This window comes from Planococcus citri, chromosome 4, assembly GCF_950023065.1.
Source record: "Planococcus citri chromosome 4, ihPlaCitr1.1, whole genome shotgun sequence".
In the NCBI taxonomy this organism is placed as follows: domain Eukaryota; kingdom Metazoa; phylum Arthropoda; class Insecta; order Hemiptera; family Pseudococcidae; genus Planococcus; species Planococcus citri.
This window is the reverse complement of record NC_088680.1, coordinates 35,376,940-35,396,454: the sequence shown is the minus strand read 5'-3', so window position 1 is coordinate 35,396,454 and position 19,515 is coordinate 35,376,940. Positions and strand designations below refer to the sequence as shown.

Below are 19,515 nucleotides of genomic sequence, written 5' to 3'. Positions count from 1 at the left end.
ATTTCCTTAAGTAGGTACCCTAAATCAAACGTAAGAAACAATGTGTGGTAATTTATGCAAATAAACATCCTCATTTATAACATGTCTTTAAAAATTTCACGCGATTAAAAGTGCAGCCACCCGTGTCCACTGAAATCAAGAAAGCTAAATTCGCGCTTTTTTCGTACTCCCAAAATGACATTTCGTGCCGTGCCAATGACGTCACATTTACTCCCTCACCCCAAAAATCAAGTCTACAACGTGTCCCACATTTTAAAAATATTCTAATAGAAGATTTTTTTGATATTTTTCTGCATGAAGGTGCATAAGATTTCAAGCTCCCCGCCCCTCTCTGTCCCATTCCATCATTTCATTCAAAAAAAAAAAAAACCGAGACGATTGCCAAAAAATTTCACGTAATGACGTAACCTCTAACAAAGTTTCTACACTTATTTGAAATCCAGGGTCCAGACATTTAAGTGACTTTTGAACAGTAGAATTTTTTGAATTAGAAAAAAAAGTCGATGCAACGACCGAAAAATTTTAATTTCTTTCCTTACTCAAGATTTTATAAAATTATCTCATCGTTTTTGAACAATCATTTAACATTTCAACATGGTCAGGCCTTCAATAGGTGAAGATCATCGGAACCTTATGAGCCACCTCGAGGATCCTTGTGGTTTTTCTCAGCCTTGTGAATATAACAGAAAAGTAACATCTAATTGATCATAATTTATATTTTGGCGGATAGCCATCAACCTCAAAACATTAGAAACGAAAAAAATGCACAAATATTTCGATTATTTACTAGTTGTTTAAAAAATAATCACAGAAAGCTTCATAAAGAGAATATTGCCCCATCTCCACATCCTTGGACGCTTTGGCAGGCTGTAATGAAAATTTAAACCGCTCGGTAAGACTTTTGTCGCCGTTCAAACACCAAGATAAGAAATGCACCCAATCAGCCTGTTTGATTTTTATTTCTACATCGTCGAGAAGTACGAGGAGGTGAGAGTATTTCATAAAATGTAGCTTTATCGTATACAGATCTTTTTCGCTGGATGCATATTTTTCAATGCATTGTATAAGTTCGTGAACAAATCCATCTCGCAGCATTTTTTCCGATTTTTTTGAACTAGCCATAAGCACATCTCTCTGAAAATCTTTTATTTCGTCGACCGTTAATACGTCGCGCAGAAAGTACTCAAACTCAGCGTGAAGAGCCTCGTTAGCACAACAATCGCAAAGCACGTGAAACAGGCGATCCTTCCACATCGTCATAATAATTTGCTTTTTCAAATTCCGAATCACATTCTGATCCTCTGTACAGTAATTCAAGTACTTTTGCAATTCCTCGAAAAGTCCCTGACTCAACAAGTTTTCACAAGCTGTTCCAATAGACTTATAATCGATCATGACGGTGCGTTTGAAAACCGCGATATTTTCATAACTACCCAAGATTATTTTCATTATCTCTTCGACTTTGTTTATATTGTTCATTTGACCGATAACTAAATCAGTCCAATTAGTTTTCCAGTAGTGTTGACGCTCACGTTCAGAACCCCAAAGCAAAAATACTTCGAAAATCAGCTGATAATTTGGCGAATTATATTCACAACGTTCAAACCACTTTGCCACATAATCGAATTCTTGTTGGTTGGCGACAAACTTTTTCTGTTGTTCTGACATGCAAAGCCACATTTCGCGGAGTAGACCATTAACATAATCTCGATTTTTCTGCATGTCTGTCACGTAGTTTAGAATAAAATTAAGATTATCATCATCGATTAAATTCACCACACGTTTCCAAGTCAATATTGTATATTCGATGTAGTTAGGTTCTTCGGCGAAACAACGCATAATCTCATAACCACCGTTTATTATCATCGAATCGAGTTGTGAGCTAGTCAATTTGGGAAGAAAGCGCCAGATCAGATCGGCCGGTGTGTTGCTAACGCCATACTCGTACGAGTAAATAATTTCTCGAACTCTCGTCAGACGCTCTTCTTCGCTAACTGACTGTTCCCAAAAATATTCTACGACAGGCCAATGGTTATAGTACGTATTTTCTACAGATAGGTTTTATCAACTCGACAAAGAAATTAATGTTAGTGTTCGTCAGATGAAGATAACCTGTCATACGTCGTATTTTACGGTACCAGTACTCCAAGAATGGATCAACATCCGTACGAAATGATTCGGTGGCGAGATGTATCTCGTCGGACGACAATGTCTGTTTCAGACGATTCACATCATCGATGAAACAATACGTGCAAGCAATTTGAAACTTCTGCACATTTGTCAATTGATCGCTATCCAACAATTTTCTAGCCGTTTGTTTAAAGCTAATTGAGCCATCGTGAAGCCATACCAATCGATCAAACAATGTAACCATATCATCCGATGGCATATTACGAAACAACACATGATTCCAGTGGTATCTCCACCACTTAGCTATAGATTTGTCTATACGATCAGACAATTCACACAGCATATCAGTAATACACATAGTTTCAGGCACCTCCGATCTGATTTGATCCATTTCATAAGAATCAATATCGATTTCTTTGTTTCCACGATGGATCTGCTTTATTTTATGATACTTCAAAGCAGCCAGAAAAGATACTGCAGCCAAATCGATTAGCTTACCGGCATGAAAGTAGAAAACCAATGTATCATTGGACGGATTCTGGTAGCCGGTCATTTTGATTTTATAATGATCGCAAACAGATTCTTGAAATCTGAAAGTTGAATGGGTTCATCAGTATTTATACAGCAGTATAGCGTTTGAAAATACACTAGATTACTGAACGTTAAAATGACCAAAAAACTACCAAATAAATTTGAAGAGCTGAAATATTTTATTTTGCAGAGTATTTAAGCTGTTCTGTAGTCTCCAGCCATATAATGGAAATTTCTGATTTTCCAGACAGCAGAAGGTGGGCGTGGAACGTGGATGTTCAATTTGAAGGAGAGGAGGTTTCAAATTAATTTGAGGCAAAATTTTTTAGATAGGGCCAAAATGTTCACATTTTCAAAGAGAATGTGGGAAAAAATTTTAAAAAAAGGCAAAACTGACATTGTTGGCAAAAAAATACGATCTTTCATTGGCAGATTAGGCAAAAAAAGAAAACATTTCGACAATTTTGAAAAAATTGCGACTTTTTAAAATAATTTTTGTAAAAAATATAACGTTTTAGGCAATTTTAGCAAAAAAAAAAAACAAAAAAACAGTGGTGGTACCTTTTTCAGTTATTTTGACGAAAAACAAGAATTCTTTAGAATAAACAAAACGCAGGAACTTAATTATCGCAGTTTACGTAGAAAACAGCACTATCCGAAAATTTCGACCAAATACAGTTTTTTGGAAATGCTTGGAATTGACAATTTTAACTAAATCGATAATTTTTTGACAATATTGGCGAAAACATTGAATTTTTTTCAACGATTTGGACAAAAATTGTAAGAACTTTTTAAAATACAACTGTAAACAGAAAACAAGACTTAAAAACAGGATTTATACTCACAACTTTGTCAGAAAAAAGTGACTATTTCTTCGAAAATGCGTCTGTCAATTTTGAATGAACAATTTCGTTTGAAAAAAGGCGACTTTGTTATTAAAATTTATAAAAAAAAAAAAAAACATATTGTCAAGAACTTTTAATTTTTGTCAAAAAGGAGTCAGAAAAAGTGACCTTTATACAATTTAAAAAATACTTGGACAGAACTTTGTTTTCGCAATTTAAGATAAATCAGGACTTCTTCGGTAATTAAGGTAAAAATCAGCATTTCAGTTCTAGCAAAAAAGCAGGACCGCGATAAAAAATCAAGATAAAAGTAGAGAAAACAGGATTTGCAAAACTTTAAAACAACTTGTGCAATCAATTAATGTAGGAGAAGCTGCAGTAGAGGGGGGAATACATTTTCGTTGATAGCTTTACATTATCGCCAGTGGCAGTTCAATAATTCAATCGCAAATTATCGTACTATCTTCACTGATAAGTACATAAGAAAAATAAAAACTCTCAATATTCGTCCACATGTTATTTGACAATACTCTAGGCGATATAGAAATACCAATCGAACAATCGTTACCTTCACTTTCGGTTTCTAGCGAGCAACCGGTGGAAAGGATACTCCTCGTGAAATCAGTTCAACAGGATCGCAAGATTATCAAACAAACCATACGCAGTACTTCGTAAATATATAAATCATAACACAAAAACTTTTTGAAATCAAGAAACGAACGATTAATTCAAAATAAACAATCGCAGCACTTCCGACATGAACATTTTCAAAACACAACACAACTTTCAAATTCAAATGAAGAATGAATTTTTATCAAAAATAAAAAAAAATCAAAACACAAACATTACAGGTTAACAAACTGTAAAGCAAAGCAACAATCGACAAAAAAGAAACAGAAATCACCAAAACCCTCACGCGAACGGTAACACTGTCGAACTGGAATGACGTCACATAGATCTAACGAATAGAACCCAAATTCCACAATATAACGAGATAACGCCTCACGCTCCCCACCGATCTTGGTAAAAAAAACTAAAAAATTTTAAAAACTTGGATTACAAAAATTGGTTCAGCCTATTTTTCAAAAAAAATATTCTCAATCTCCTCACTTCTAGTTCTACATTCAAGTTTTGAAAATGCCTAGTCGAAGTCGGTCCTGCTTTTCTGATAAACCTATCAAAAAAGATATGCTTTTTTCTGCCAAATTTGCTAAAGAAAATCTGCTTTTCAGTCGCGATCTACATAGGAGGCAATAAGCAACAGCAACAAGCAACTTGAGGAACCAGGCAACATAATCAAAATAGTTTGATTATGTTGCCTGTGTTGCCTCAAATTTTTTTTGTCTAATCATTGAACAGTTCACCGCTTTTTTTGTGTGACTAGCATTTTGTCTGTTGTCTGTAGTGATCATTTTAAAATTTTAATATAATTAGAATGTTTTTTCATTTAATTTAGTTGAAGTAATTTTACAAATTTTGACATTTTTTTGGCATTCTGCAGAAAATTTGCGTCGTAAGTTGCTCTCATTATGTAGGAAAGCTTTTTGAAAAATCACCCAAGTTGCTTCAATTTTGTCAAAATTGCTTGTTGCTGTTGCTCGTTGCCTCCTATGTAGACAGGCACTCATAAAAATTACAAAAAAGTTCTGCACAAGCAGGATTTCTTTTCAATTTAGGTAAAAAAAAGCAGGACATTTTGAAACTTTTAAAGAAATTAGTTATGAATTTTACTGAATTGAGACAGAAAAAAATAGGTACATTTTTCTGTGAAATTTCTAGGCAAAATTCAAAACAGTGCTGAGAAGTTCAAAAACGCTCTGCTTTTTTTAACATAAATAATTGAAAAAAGTCCGAAAAAGTCCCACTTTTTTGATGAAAAAAATTATTCTGAGATAACATGGCGACCCACATCAAACTTGATAAAATTACGTTACAGACAAAAAAAATCACCCAGTAAGATCGAATATTGATTTTTCATGAAAAAAGTGCATCGCACTCTTGTACATCAGAAGCAGAACCCGCAGTCCACGAGCATGCGCATAGCGAAGGTAATCAATTAGATGTTATCAGTGCTAGCAATTGACAAATTTTTCATGCCCCTTCACTGGTAAAAAATATGTACCTATTCGTATACCTATCAGAATAATTTTTCAAAATTTAGTTTCGAATTTCATTTTTCACGATTTAATATACTTAGGCGAAAGAGGCTTCTAAGAAAATCAATGTACGTTGCACTCCAAGAGGGAAGTAAATAGTTGGGCTGTTTATGACAGGACATCAGCAGGATGCAAGAGTGAAGAACATGAAGATTGAAAAACAGACCTGTGAGACTTTCATAATGATTAAATAACCCATTTTTCAAGCGAATGATGAATAAATTATATTTGAAATGATTATGGCCACAATTCAGAAGAAGTTTTTTCGACGTTTTGGACGCGATGAGAATGATCAACGATTAAACGAGAGGAAAGGTTAATTTATCAATACTGTTAATCTTGATACAAGTCATAATAATTATTATGAAAAAAATAGGTATAAAATTTCATACGAGTATCTCAAGGAAATAATTATTGCACTTTGCTAGTGGGCAATTACACATTCGAAGACAACCTCAGCAGAAAAGAATGAGCAGCTCGAAAGAACTGGAAGTTGGAACTAACCACATTTTCAAAATATTGCTACTCAATTCAGAATTAAAAATAATGAAACAATAAAACATTACTGTGAACAAACGCAAATAACAACTTTAATTTGTAAATTTTCACAAAAATATCTAAAAAATAAATAAATAAATAAATTATAACATCGCTTTTAAAATAAATCAATTGAATTCTTTCATTAGAACAAAAAATAAAAAAATAGGAACTTGAACTTGTTTTGGAAACGTACTTGCATCGTAAATATAAAAAACCCAGCCAATTTTAAGTTTTTTCTTTCTCTTTTTTAATTTGACATGAACGAAAACCTGCAATGAAATGGTATTCAGAAGTTGAATTATCTTACAAATACTAAAGAATCAAAATAAATATTAAATATTTCAAATTTTTAGGTATCAAAAAAATACAAATTCGAAAATTTTTTAGCAGAGATTTTTTAGTCACTTACTATTTTCTTTCAATCCTCTTTAAATAATAAAAAAAAAATACACGTCGAATTATCGGTAGAACGGAGGCGGGCAAAAAGATTCAAAACATCATATTTTTTGAAATCAGTTCAAAACGATTTTTCTGTATAAGACGCAGTCAAATTTCGAAAGATGTAAACTACAAATTGGAAAATACATTTATGACCGGCAGCTTGAAAATACGCAATAAAAAAATAAAAACGAATGCATAAATAACCAATAAAATCAAACGGGTACTTTAAACGCATCGATCATTTGTAAATTTCTATTGAAAGCCCAATGAAGCACGACTTTCATAAGATTATCGTTTTTGTGATCGGACACCTTGCGCAGAACTTTACGTTTCTTGATTCGGACCGCCTTGAACTCGTCAGCTTTGGATTTATCGTCGAAATACCACAATAAGAAATTATCCAATCTTTCGAAATCATCCATAACATCGTCGACATAAGCATACTCGTCTAGAACGATCTCCTTCAACATTTCTTTAAAATCATCATCGGTATCTTTGGAGACGACGTCCGCGTCCGCGTCTGTTTCCGCATCAGTTTTCTTTTCTTTGTTCGAATCATCAACGGATCCTTTCTCTTTACATTTTTTAACCACACTGATGCAGTCAGAACGCGAAAATAGTGAATCTGTCAAATGAGATTCTGCTTTTTTGACGCACTCGAGGAATACGATGTAGAAAACATCCTTGATCGGTATCAATTTTTTGAACTTGTCGAGTTGTTGCGGATCGTCGTTCAAACACCAGCATAAAAATTCGTTCCAATTTCGACGATCGAACAAACGAAATTCTCCTTTGCTCAGAATACCGCGACATTGTTCGATGAAATTCTGTTTGACAATTTCCAAATCCGAGTGACGGGTTAAAAACAAACAAACTAGGTCCTTGATCCGGGCAAACTCTCCGTACGAGACCCAAGTTTGCAGATATTTGAAGTTATTCAGCTCGGTTATGAGTTGACATTTGAATTTACGGCGACTTCCGGTGTCCGGATAGATATCCGAGATGAAATCGTCGAAAACCAGCATTATTTCTGAATTTTGGCCGGAGAAAAGGCAGAATTTAATCAATGTTTTGGTATCTTGTAGTATTTTCTTTTTCAGCTCGACTACGATGGTTCGATCGGACGTGCAGAATGTCAAATAACTGTCTAACTTTTCGAAACAGCCTTGATAAGCTAACATGTTGCAGTATAGATGGATTTTCCTGTACGAGGTCATGTGAGTTTGTTTAAACTTGACGATTTCTTTGTCGTTCTTGAAGCATAATTTCATCGCCTCGCCCAGCTCGGATGGTTTAGCTCCTTTGACGACGTTTGGCCAATGCTTACGCCAAAATGGGCCATTTTCCAGGCAACTTCTGCGCGATAGAATATCCAGCATTAGTCTCAAATCGCGACACATGGCCTTGACGGTGAATAAATTATCTACTCGGCTCAATCTTTTGAGTATCTCGTCGGCGCTGTTTTGGATCAAGTAATCCTTCAAACGATCCGGACTATCGAGCCAGATATCGTACAGCAGAGAAGCCACATTTACGTTCATCAAATGGTTCATGTCGATGAAATTATGCCATTTGAAGTTTTCGCAGACAGATAAAACTTGAGTCGGATTTACGTCCAAATTCGAGGTCAGCGTATCTTCGAATATCTTTACGTAAATATTAAACGGTACGAAATCCTTCACGTAGTGCCAAGTCTGCAATGCATACTTGACATTATCCGGTGTATTGGCCAAGACAGCGAATAAAATCTTCACACAGCGTTTCAGCACCGTCATCAATTGATTATTATTCAACATAGGCAGCAAAAGCTTGACGTACGGTTGCATAGCGACTTTTTTCTCGATCAGGTCTACGGCTTGTTCGATTTTCTTCTGATTGGTCGACAATCGAGACCAGCAATACGACCAGGCAGACCAAGTTTTCGGATCCAGTTTATTAAACAGCTCGATTTCCATCGAACCGGTCGACTTTGGTTGCGAGATCGCCATACGACAATCCCAGTAACGTAAGAACGTGTTACATTTATAGAAAATACTCTTCAGTTCGTGGTAAATTTTCGGTAACTTGGGATACAGCTCTTGAATATCATCTTCGAAGCAATACATACAAGCTAATCGATATTTGCACATGATACTCAGCTGAGGATTCTGGCACTCGATGAACGCTTTGGCTGTACGTTCGTAATGGATGGAACCATCAGGCAGCCAGCAAATCAGACCGAAGTATTTCTTCAAAACGTCGTATTCGTATTCGTGGGCGAGAAAAGCTCGCGAAAAGTGCAAAGGTAGCCAAAACATTAAGCTTTGTCGGACTGACTCGACGTATTTTTTGATCTCGACTTCGTACTTTGGTTCGATTCCAGGTATACAGCTGGTCAAAGGTGGTAGGGTTTTTCTCAAAGGACGAAGTGCAGCTTCTTTTGATACGATTTGTGTTCGCCAAAGCTCAGCGGTCACCGTGACGGCGCTGAGTTGTTGCAAGCTGGCTGGATCATCGTATAGGATCAAATGTTTAGCGCTGGTGTGATTGTTCATCTTGGACATTATCAGCTTTACCGATGGATCCAATATTCAGCCAAGATGGTTAATTTTCTGTAATTGAAATAAGCGAACAAGATGATTAGTATCTTTGCCGAAGTCGATCAGGAAGATTTTCGAGGTGTTAATTACAGATACAACAGCTACACCGATACAGCACGTAGTTAATCCTGGATAGGTACACCGATGACTTATTTTACAGTTTTCACAAACACCATTTAGTCTAACGAATAAGAACAACAATATTGTAAATGGGAATTTGACCAAATTTCCACGGAAATGAAATAATAACTCGATCAGCGATAGCGAGTAAGTAGGTAAGGTATATATACGAGTACGAGTAAAAACATCAAACGTGAATTATTGCACTAAATCGAACGATATAAAATAATTTTATTATACCCGAATAGTTCAACATTGATGAACTGAATCAGTCACGAACGACTTCGTGAATATTTTCAGAATGATTTGATTCGCGAACGAAATTAATGATTTATTCAGAAACCGAAAATTAATCAGTTGAATCGTTTCTCGTTTGAAAATGAATCACCGGAATGAACGTGAATGGAATATTGTATAATGAATCGTTCGAGAACGATAACTAGTTTTCATTTTCAAGTCATTTTGTAATCAAAATTCCTAGAAAAATTGATTCAGTTTTAATCGTTCGCGAATGAATCCACAGGTTGAACGAGAATGCTATGTCGGATAATGAATCGTTCGCGAACGTTCCTCTTTTTCAATTCATTTGAAACCGAAATTCTTACAATAGTATTGATTTGATTCAGTCGTTCACGAACGAATCATCAGAATGAACGTGAATGTAATGTTCAATAATGAATCGTTCGTGATGAACGTCGAGGAAATCAGATTTCCGCTTCGAGTCATTTGGAACCAAAATTTCTGAAAAAATTGATTCTGTTGAATCGTTTGCGAATGAATCCCCCTCCCCCCCCCCCCCGAATAAACGAAAATGCAATGTTGGCTAATGAATCGTTCGTGAACCTTCTGAGTACCAAAGAAATCTAATTCTAATTTTTAATACACAGGTACATCCATTGAAAATAGGGAAACGAGCATAATTCCCATTAGGTTGGGTCGCGGGTGTGCGGGGAGATATAAGAGTTTCTCAAAAAGGATACATTTTTGAAAAAATCGTCAAAATCTGAGTGCAACGCAAGAATGGTGTAACTGAGACTTAGCAGAGCTAAAAAATGTATTGAATGTACCTTTACCTACCTACCTTCGGTATTATGGTACCATAATGTTCTCAACAAATTAATCTGTTTTGGGAAAAACAATCCCCATCAAAACCAAAGACCAATTTAAAGTTTTAAGGTTCAACTGATCGATTGAAAATTTGCAAATCGTTTATTTCAGGGTAATAAATTCGTGTTTTGAAAATGTTTTTTTTTAAAAAATATTCCGCATCAATTAAGTGTGCGTACATAAAAACATTAAATGGTATTATTTCTGAAAAAATGGGGAAATATTCTGGGATACAGCGTTGCCAATTTTTCGGTCATTATAGGTAACCAATTTCAGAAAACGGAAATTTGTCATGTTTTTGGTTATTTTTCTAGATTTTTTGAAATTTGTAATTATGACCTAAAATCGGCAACACTGCATTTCAAAATACCTCCCCAAATGATATCTTTTGATGTTTTTGCATAATTAATGTGAAATATTCGGGAGCAAAAATTCTCAAAACACGAATTTACCAAAAATCAAGCAATTTTTTAATTTTCAACCGCTCGCCAGAACCCTGAAAGTGGACTTAGATTTTAGTTTTTCTCTGTTTGTTGATTTAATAAAATGTTAGATTCATTTATATGTTCAATATTAAATTTTATTTGAAAAACACGAGCAAAAATGTCGACATTTTTGAATCAGATTTATTATTTTTGGGGCACAAAATTGAACAAATATCAACTCTCTGACCAACAAGATTCTGCTTAAGAGGCAATTTTCCCTGAACTCGGTAAGAAAAACATCCATCACTCATACTCATAATTTAGGAAGTCTCCTTATACAAGGTGTCCGTGGAGTCGTGATACAAACTTGACATTATTGGATACAACCGGGTACAAGTAAAAAAAAGGCTATGTAAAGGTGTGGCCTAACTTCAAAATTGAAGGGGCAAAATACGATTTTAAAATCCAACAGCCAACATCTAATTTTGACCATAGGGGTCGGTAGTACTTTGAGAAAAGTTAACAAAGTTACCCATTATGACTTTTTGCCCAACTTGTAAATTGAAAGGGCTATACGTTATTTTCAATTTTTAAAAATCGCGAATTGACAATTTTTGAGCTTCAAAAACTTTACATTTCAAAGTAACAAAAAAAAAAAAAAATGATCATGACAATCATTTCCGCATAAATTTTTTCATCACGATTTTTTAAAATTTTAAAATCATTTGTAGCCCCTTCGGTTTCCAAGTTGAGCAAAAAGTCATAATAGGTACCTAATTTTGTCAATTTTTAAAAGTACTACAGACCATCATGGTCAAAATTGGATTTTGAAAACTTATTTGCCCCTTCAATTTTGAAAATAGGCCACACCTTCACATAACCTTTTTTCTCGGTCGTACCCTTTGTATCGAAATCCGAAGTATTGACATACACTCACCGGACACCCTGTATAAAGTAGCATCGCGGATATAATTTGTAGCTGATGAGAATAACGTAACAAAATGAGCCCAAGCTGCATAAAATTCTGGTGCATGGATCTTTGGTTATCGAACATTCGTTGCTTCCTATTGGAGAACTGTCTGAAGAAGCTCAAGAGGCCATCAATAAATTCATAAGAAAATTCCGTAAGGACAGTTCTCGTAAATTCTAGAGAAAACAATGCATCTGTGATGTGTTCAACAGACTTGTGTTGTTTTCTTATCCTTACTTATCGCAATTGTGAATTAACAAGGATAAAAAAGCAAAGACGTCTGTAGACAGTACACAGACCACAGGCATGTATTGGAAGGAGTTCGAAGCCAGTTGGAAAATGCTGAAGATATCCTCAGTGACGATGAAGATATTTTGGAAGCAACTGTAGAAGAAGAAAGAACGGGTTTTGTTATTCTGATGCAGTTTCTAAATTTTATAAATGTTGAAGTGATTGATATTAATTTTAAGTTTTTTTTAATCCCAAAATACAGGTACCAGTTTTCAAAATTTTATGAATGAAAGCTGTAAGTCACAATGAATGGTCAGAAGTGGGGATCCAACCATCCAGAAAATCCAATACAACATCCTGAATGTTGGAATGTAAATAAATGTTCGATTATCAATTAATTAATGAATAATAGTTTTTTTGTTTAAGATTTTTTATGTAGCTCTCATTAGTATCTCGGTTCTCATTAAGATTAACTTTCGTCTGTTCTATTTTCGAGTATATATATTGATTCTATATTTTACTTATTTAATATACTTAAATTTCAACACTAAAAAACTCATACATTGATATCCATGTTGAATTTTTCAAAATTTCATGTTTTGCACACCTCGAGCAGAAAATATTTGAAATTTGAATTAATGTGCATCGAGTAATATATTCGTGTGTGTAGAAATTTATCGTATTTCATAAATAATTGAATCGGTTTTTTCCCACAGATGCACATACACATTGGGCTAATTGCCAAGTTACTCTTACTACAACACGTTGAATTTTGAGCGCCCAGGAAAAAAAGTTTTATAAACTTGTATCCTATATACTAAAATGATGTCGGTTTTTTTGTTCCCACGAGATCTCAGCAAGTACTCAACCGATTTTCATAAATGACCCCTCAATAGAAAGCCTGTGAAGTGTAGATTTGCAGGCTACTCTTGAAAGTTAGAAAAGTTTGGCCAAAAGTTCAAAAAGCTCGAGAAATCATTTCGGCCAATCACAACGCAGCATTCGATGTCAGTTTTTTTATTCCCATGAGATCTCAGTAAGTACTTGACCAATTTTCATAAAAGACCCCTCAATAGAAAGCTTGTGAAGTGTAGATTTTCAGGCTACTCTTAAAAGTTCGAAAAGTTTGGCCAAAAGCTCAAAAACCTCGAGAAACCATTTCAGCCAATCATAACGCAGCATTTGGCGATTAGAATGATGTTGGTTTTTTTGTTCCGATGAGACCTCAGTATGTACTCAACCAATTTTCATAAAAGGCCCCTCAATAGAAAGCTTGTGAAATGTAGGTATGCAGGTTATTCTTGAAAGTTCGAAAGGTTTGGCCAAAAGCTCAAAAAGCTTGAGAAATCATTTCGGCCAATCACAACGTAGCATTTGGCAATTATAATTCCCATGAGATCTCAATAAGTACTCAACGGATTTTCATAAAAGACCCCTCAATAGAAAGCTTGTGAAGTGTAGATGTGCAGGCGGCTATTATTGAAAGTTCAAAAAATTTGTCTAAATGTTCAAAAAGCTTGAGAAACCATTTCGGCCAATCACAACGCGTAGCATTCAGCAAAGTTTTTTTGATTCCACGAGACCAGAGATACCGATTTTCATAAAAGACCCCTCAATAGAAAGCTTGTGAAGTGTAGATATGCAGGCTATTATTAAAAGTTCAAAAAATTTGACTAAATGTTCAAAAAGCTCAAGAAACCATTTTGGCCAATCACAACGCAGCATTCAGCAACGTTTTTTTGATTCCACGAGACCAGTGATGGGGTGATTAACAAAAAAAATTAACTGAGTTCAATTGGGGCAATTATCCCGAAAAATCGTGATTCGCGATTCAATTTTTGTTATTTTTGCTACCTACTGCTGACTAGAAATTAAGTTTTGATGCAAAATGAAATCAAAAAATATTTCGGACAAATTTTTGTGACGTTTTTCAAAAAACAGAAGCAAAGCGGATTGAAATGGCCTGCAATTCACTTCGGAATAATGTTAAAAATGGAATGTTAACTGAATTTTTGTCTTTCCTCAAGCAGAGGCTGAAGGATAATATTTCAAATTTTCAAAGAAGTATGAAATCGATGGACAAAAATATATTTGAGACTGGAATACACCAATTTTGAAACAAATAACTGGAACCTTATCTGCTATGAAAATCCAAATTATTTTCAACTTCAAGGTTCGTGCTAATGTAATGAAACGGGGCGAATAAAAAACTTTTTTCAATATAAAAATTTTTCAAAAAATATACATGCATACTTACAAAAATTTTATGGAAAACTTGAACGATATTTAGGGGGGGAAAATATACCAATTATTCGAAATGAAACGGCGAGTTTTAAAGTAAAATAAGTAGGAGATGAAATAACAATTCTGTCATTTGAAAGGTACAATTTTGTTTAATATTCATACAACGAACGTAGATATAAAAATTTTGATTTCTCCTTCAAGTCTGGAATTTTTCAATTGCGGATAAGAAAAACAAACCGGCCCTGACGAAGCGAGGGCAAAAGCTCTCAAAAATCAGTATTTTGAGAGGTATTTTGAAAAACTCAAAATTGAAAAAAAAACGAGCCTGAGCAAAGCGAGGGCAAAAAGCTTTCAAAAATTCACGTTTTGAGAAGTACGAGTAATAATAAAAGTTTCTTCATGCAGGGAGAAGAGCAAATAGCTCTCAAAAGTGTGTAATTCAAGCTCTAAAAAAGTCAACAAATGAGATCTTTTCTACAGAATGAAGATTGAGAAAAAGGAACGCATTTAAATTTTTCATTTTTTCACACCTTTTCAACAAAATTTACTACGTTTTCACCACTTTCACTACTTGTTAGATACCCTGTAAGTACTCAACCAATTTTCATAAAAGACCCCTCAATACGAAGCTTGCGAATGTGTAGTTAGATATTCAGGCTATTATTAAAAGTTCGAAAAAGGTCAAAAGTTCAAAAAGCTCAAGAAACCATTTCGGCCAATTACAGCGCTGCATTCAGCAAAGTTTTTTTGATTCTATGAGATTTCAGTAAGTAAGTACTCAACCGATTTTTATAAAAGATCACTCAATAGAAAGCTTGTGAAGCATTGATTTGCGGGGTATTCTTGAAAGTTTTAAAAGTTGGTCAAAAAACTCAAAAAGGCCGAGAAACAATGCGGCCAATCACAACGCGGCATTTAGCAAGTAGTCCATCAGCGTTGGTGGCCGAACAGGTTAAGGCGACGGACGAATTATTGATCTCGAGTTCAACTCCTAATTTTACCAGCTCAAAAAGCTTGACACTACTTTTATTAATTGTTGATCTCTAAACAACATTTGAAGAGTGATATTCCAAAACTCGCTTTGTCCATTTTCACTACTTTTCAGGAGAGAGGAAAAACGGTTTCCCTTTAAACGGGTAAATTGGCTTTTTAGGCGAGTTTAGCACTTTATTTGGGTGGATTTATGATGTAGGAGTGTAGGTATACATTTCATCCACTAAATACTGCTGAAAAAAATTTCAATAAAAATGGACAAAGCGCGTTTTGGAACATTATTTTTTTTAAAATTTTTAGTGAATTGGCTATTTAGGTGAGTTTAACACCTCATTTTGGTAGGTTGATGATGTAGGAATGTGAGTTAATACTTTATCTACCAGGTACCACTGAAAACCCAACTTTGATAAAAATGGACAAAGCGAGTTTTGGAATATCACTCTTCATTTTAAATCGCAAAGCTTTAATTTTTTGGTAGGAGAGACGCCAAATATGGAAGGACATCTTTAAAATTGAGATTGCTCAGCCCCAAATCAACTTAAGGGCGATCTCAAACAACCAATGGGTAGCTGCAACCCTCTAGTTTCACCTTCTAAAAGCTCAGTTCTCAAAACCAAAAACTTTTCCCCCCACTCCCAATTTTGTAGAAAGTGTCATTTTCGGACTTTGAAAAAATGGTCTCCAAATATGGAATGGTTTTTTTTTTCAAAAAATATTGGTAAAAATGATGTGGTTAACCGAATGTATTCGACCTGAAATGCAATAATAAAGTAAGCTATGTTCACTGTTGATAAAACTAACATTTTAATCGATTTAAAACGTGAAATAATCTGACTTTGAAAGGAAATTTTTTTTCAAAAATGAATGGATAAAATTACGTATTTAATCGAATTTATTCGACTTGAGACCTAAAATACGTCCAAGATGCATAATTACTAACGTTTTGAACATGTGTGATCGAAAGAATACTTGAAAAATAAGAAACACGACATATTCCATAATAGGCTACCCAAAGAATCTGAATAAAAAACGATCATAACTTTTTTATTTGCAGCTTTCGAGAAAAACTGATGAAATATTCTGAAAGTACCCACTTTTCACTTCTAGAAGCTATCTTCATACAAATGTTTTCGCACAATTTTCTGCTGAAATTTTTGAATTCAAAATTTTTCATGGAAAATTTTTTTTTTTATCAAATCACATTTTTGTCAATTAAACACAGATAACTTTACGGATCACCACCAAAACTTGTATAGCCTGGTTATTTCACTAGCTTAATCGATTCTGACCATCGCCGGTAGATTTCGATGGTAAACATTCGAGATATTGTCGCATTCCATATTAGGCAACATTCCATATTTGGCGTCTCTCCCCTAAGTACTACTTTTTAAAAGAATATCAAAATGCTCAATCAGCTTGATATTGCTAAACACACAATTACATTTCTCATAATTTTCAAATTTTATACTTCCATGCTCTAGGAGAACCGCGCAGTATGCGCGGTTTTAACGGGTTTTCTAGTAGAATTCTATAAAAATTGCATAAACTTGTATACAGTTCTATAAAAATTGCATACAATTTTATAGAATTTCATCAAAATTGAAATAGCTTTTTATAAAGGTGTATCAAATATGATACAATTGTATGCAGTTTTATACATTCCTATACATTTTCATAAAAAGAAAAATAATTGCTTTGATAAAATTGCATAAAATTTTATAGAATTTCATCAAAATTGAATTAGCTTTTTATAAAGGTGTATCAAATGCATATAATTGTATACAGTTTTATACATTCATATAGATTTTGATAAAAAGAAGAGTAATTGCTTTGATAAAATTGGATAAAAATTTTTTCAGTAGAATGGATATTTTGCATTAATTGTATAAATGTTAATAAAATTGTTTAAAACTGTATACATTTGTATAGAATTTGATTTAGCTGTATAAAATTTGATAAAAGTGATCAAATATGGTGTTAGTTTCTAAATTTTTTTTTAATCAAAATTTATGTAATTTTATCAAATAGACAATATTGTATACATTTTTATATAAGTTTATCAAAAATGATAGAATTGTATCAAATGAAATGGTATAGTTAGTACTCTTAGATAAAGTACTGCATCATTCTCTATATATTGTTTTTATTGGTCTCTTCTAATTATTCCACTCAAAGTGTCATGTGTAGTGAAGTGACGAGCGTGGGACTTAATTTTTGATAAAAAGTGGATGCTTTGGAAGCCCACAATCCACAAAATGATCTTGCATTAATTCATGAATAATTTTGAATCAATGTTAAAATTTGTCTTCATAGCAACCACATATAAAATTTTATAAAAAATACCCAATTATTTTTTATACAAAATTTGTCTCTATCAAACTGTATACAACTGCATACAACTGCATAAAATTTTATACAGTTGTATACAGTTTGATAGAGACAAATTTTGTATAGAAAATAAGTGGGTATTTTTTATAAAATTCTATAAAACTTTTTTTCCCGGGCGTTCATGAAAGGAAAACAAATGGATATTCGACATTGGATTTTCGAATTGGTAAGGTCAACTTTTTCAAATTTCTCGAGTTTATGATTGTTAGGTGTGTAGATTATTGATGAAAAAAAATGTAATATAGTATCCAGAAAACGTCTACTTCTGCCTAAAACTAGAGAAAAACTCTTTTAAATAACGTATCTCCTGAACTTATAAAATTCCTACAAGTACAAGATATCAATGTACATATACCACTCACTTTAATGTGTCGTTACATAGTGACTAAGTTTAAACTAAATAAATGAATAAATCTGTATTTATGATTTTTTCTGGAAATTGAATATTTTTCCCCCGCCAAAAACGCACACTCTACTGACGTAGTGACCAAAACATACCAAAACTAAAAATTTTTATAATTGACCTACGATAATACCAATAAAAAATTAAATTACCTAAATAGGCGTTGGTTTATTGTGACTTTCATGGAAACGGTATTCTTCCATTCAAAAAAAAATTTCAAAATCTCATTTTATTCTAAGCTGACAAAATTCACATGGCCAGTCACTTTTTTCAACAAAAAAAATCCGTCGAATTTGATGAGAAAAATTGAGTAAAATAAAACGAATTAAATTATAACATCATAATAAGAAATTGAGTACGTACCTATTTATAAGACACAAATTAGCAAACAAATTGCATCCATCTCATACTTATGCACAAATGTAAATTATTCGAAAAAAATGATTAACATAACGATTCTAAGAAGACATATTTTCATACAGAAATGATCAACAATCACGTATTAAAACCGTAAAAACATTTCCCACAAATCACATCCGAAAAATATACCAAATGATACAAAAAATCCATACACTTTCTTCCAATAATGCAAATCTACGCACGATTCGTCATCATTTCCGACACCAGGATGTACTCGAATTTAAAAATTATTGATCACTGGGCATATTTCGATTTATAGTGCTGAAAGGTGAAACTCACCAGTACAAGCAGACCAATAAAAAGAATCGTGTTCAAAATGAACAAATAAATACAACACGAGGGATAATACTCTTCAGGTGGATCCACTTCGTGAGGCTTTTCGGCTTTGCTTGTTTTATCAGCTCGTTTAAATCGGTTTAGATTTTTCGTCAAGGACGACAAGTTCTCACTTTGCAATATATTCATAGTTTCTTCGTCGTAAACGCAACAATACTCGGATAACGGCGAATAATTGTGAATCCAAGAGCTATCGGACGGTTTAGAGAAAATCACATCGTTCTGTTCGGTTATTGAGTAATCATCGTCAACCTAAAATGAAACCGGTTTTGAAATTTCTCATCGCATGAATCAAACCAAACCCCTTTCGACCAGATCCTTATTCCAGGATTTGAATTTACGTGAGAAAATTAATCAATAAGTTACGAGTAGCCCAAACCTTTCGAATGGTACGATTGATAAAAAGCCACATTTCTTGTCCTCGATTAACGACGTAAATTTGTTCGAGTTCGCCAGGAAAATGTTTTCTCCACACTTCCGGTTGCGACGAATTACATATTTTGCTCGGTTCGCAACCGTACAAATCAATGTATTTAGTGTCTTGAAAAAATTCATGATAAAAATTAATTATAAGAACTATGCACACAGACTAGCTACGTATCAAGTAGGAAGATTTTGTAGTACCATGACACAAATGTGGGAATTCCAACTGGTTC

The 19,515-nt window shown here is 33.8% G+C and overlaps 3 protein-coding genes across 4 annotated transcripts in view; all 3 read right to left on the bottom strand.

Moving 5' to 3' along the window:
• Positions 1 to 19,515, bottom strand: part of LOC135845402 (uncharacterized) — a 32,188-nt gene that overhangs the window by 8,283 nt on the left and 4,390 nt on the right. The window lies entirely within an intron of this gene.
• Positions 400 to 4,342, bottom strand: LOC135845318 (uncharacterized). The gene is made up of 2 exons (XM_065363802.1): positions 4,075 to 4,342; positions 400 to 2,720 (listed from the first exon to the last, which is right to left on the bottom strand). Exon 2 carries the CDS (start codon positions 1,864 to 1,866, stop codon positions 787 to 789), a length of 1,080 nt encoding a protein of 359 aa, XP_065219874.1. The 5' UTR covers positions 1,867 to 2,720; positions 4,075 to 4,342; the 3' UTR covers positions 400 to 786.
• On the bottom strand, positions 6,231 to 19,040 carry LOC135845404 (uncharacterized). Its single transcript, XM_065363917.1, has 2 exons — positions 18,467 to 19,040; positions 6,231 to 9,234 (listed from the first exon to the last, which is right to left on the bottom strand). The coding sequence occupies exon 2, from the start codon at positions 9,184 to 9,186 to the stop codon at positions 6,856 to 6,858; it is 2,331 nt and encodes a 776-aa protein (XP_065219989.1). The 5' UTR covers positions 9,187 to 9,234; positions 18,467 to 19,040; the 3' UTR covers positions 6,231 to 6,855.

Excerpts from the sequence above, each read along its gene's own strand:
- LOC135845318 (XM_065363802.1), bottom strand. The coding sequence starts at position 1,866 with ATGATAATAAACGGTGGTTATGAGATTATGCGTTGTTTCGCCGAAGAA.
- LOC135845404 (XM_065363917.1), bottom strand. The coding sequence starts at position 9,186 with ATGTCCAAGATGAACAATCACACCAGCGCTAAACATTTGATCCTATAC.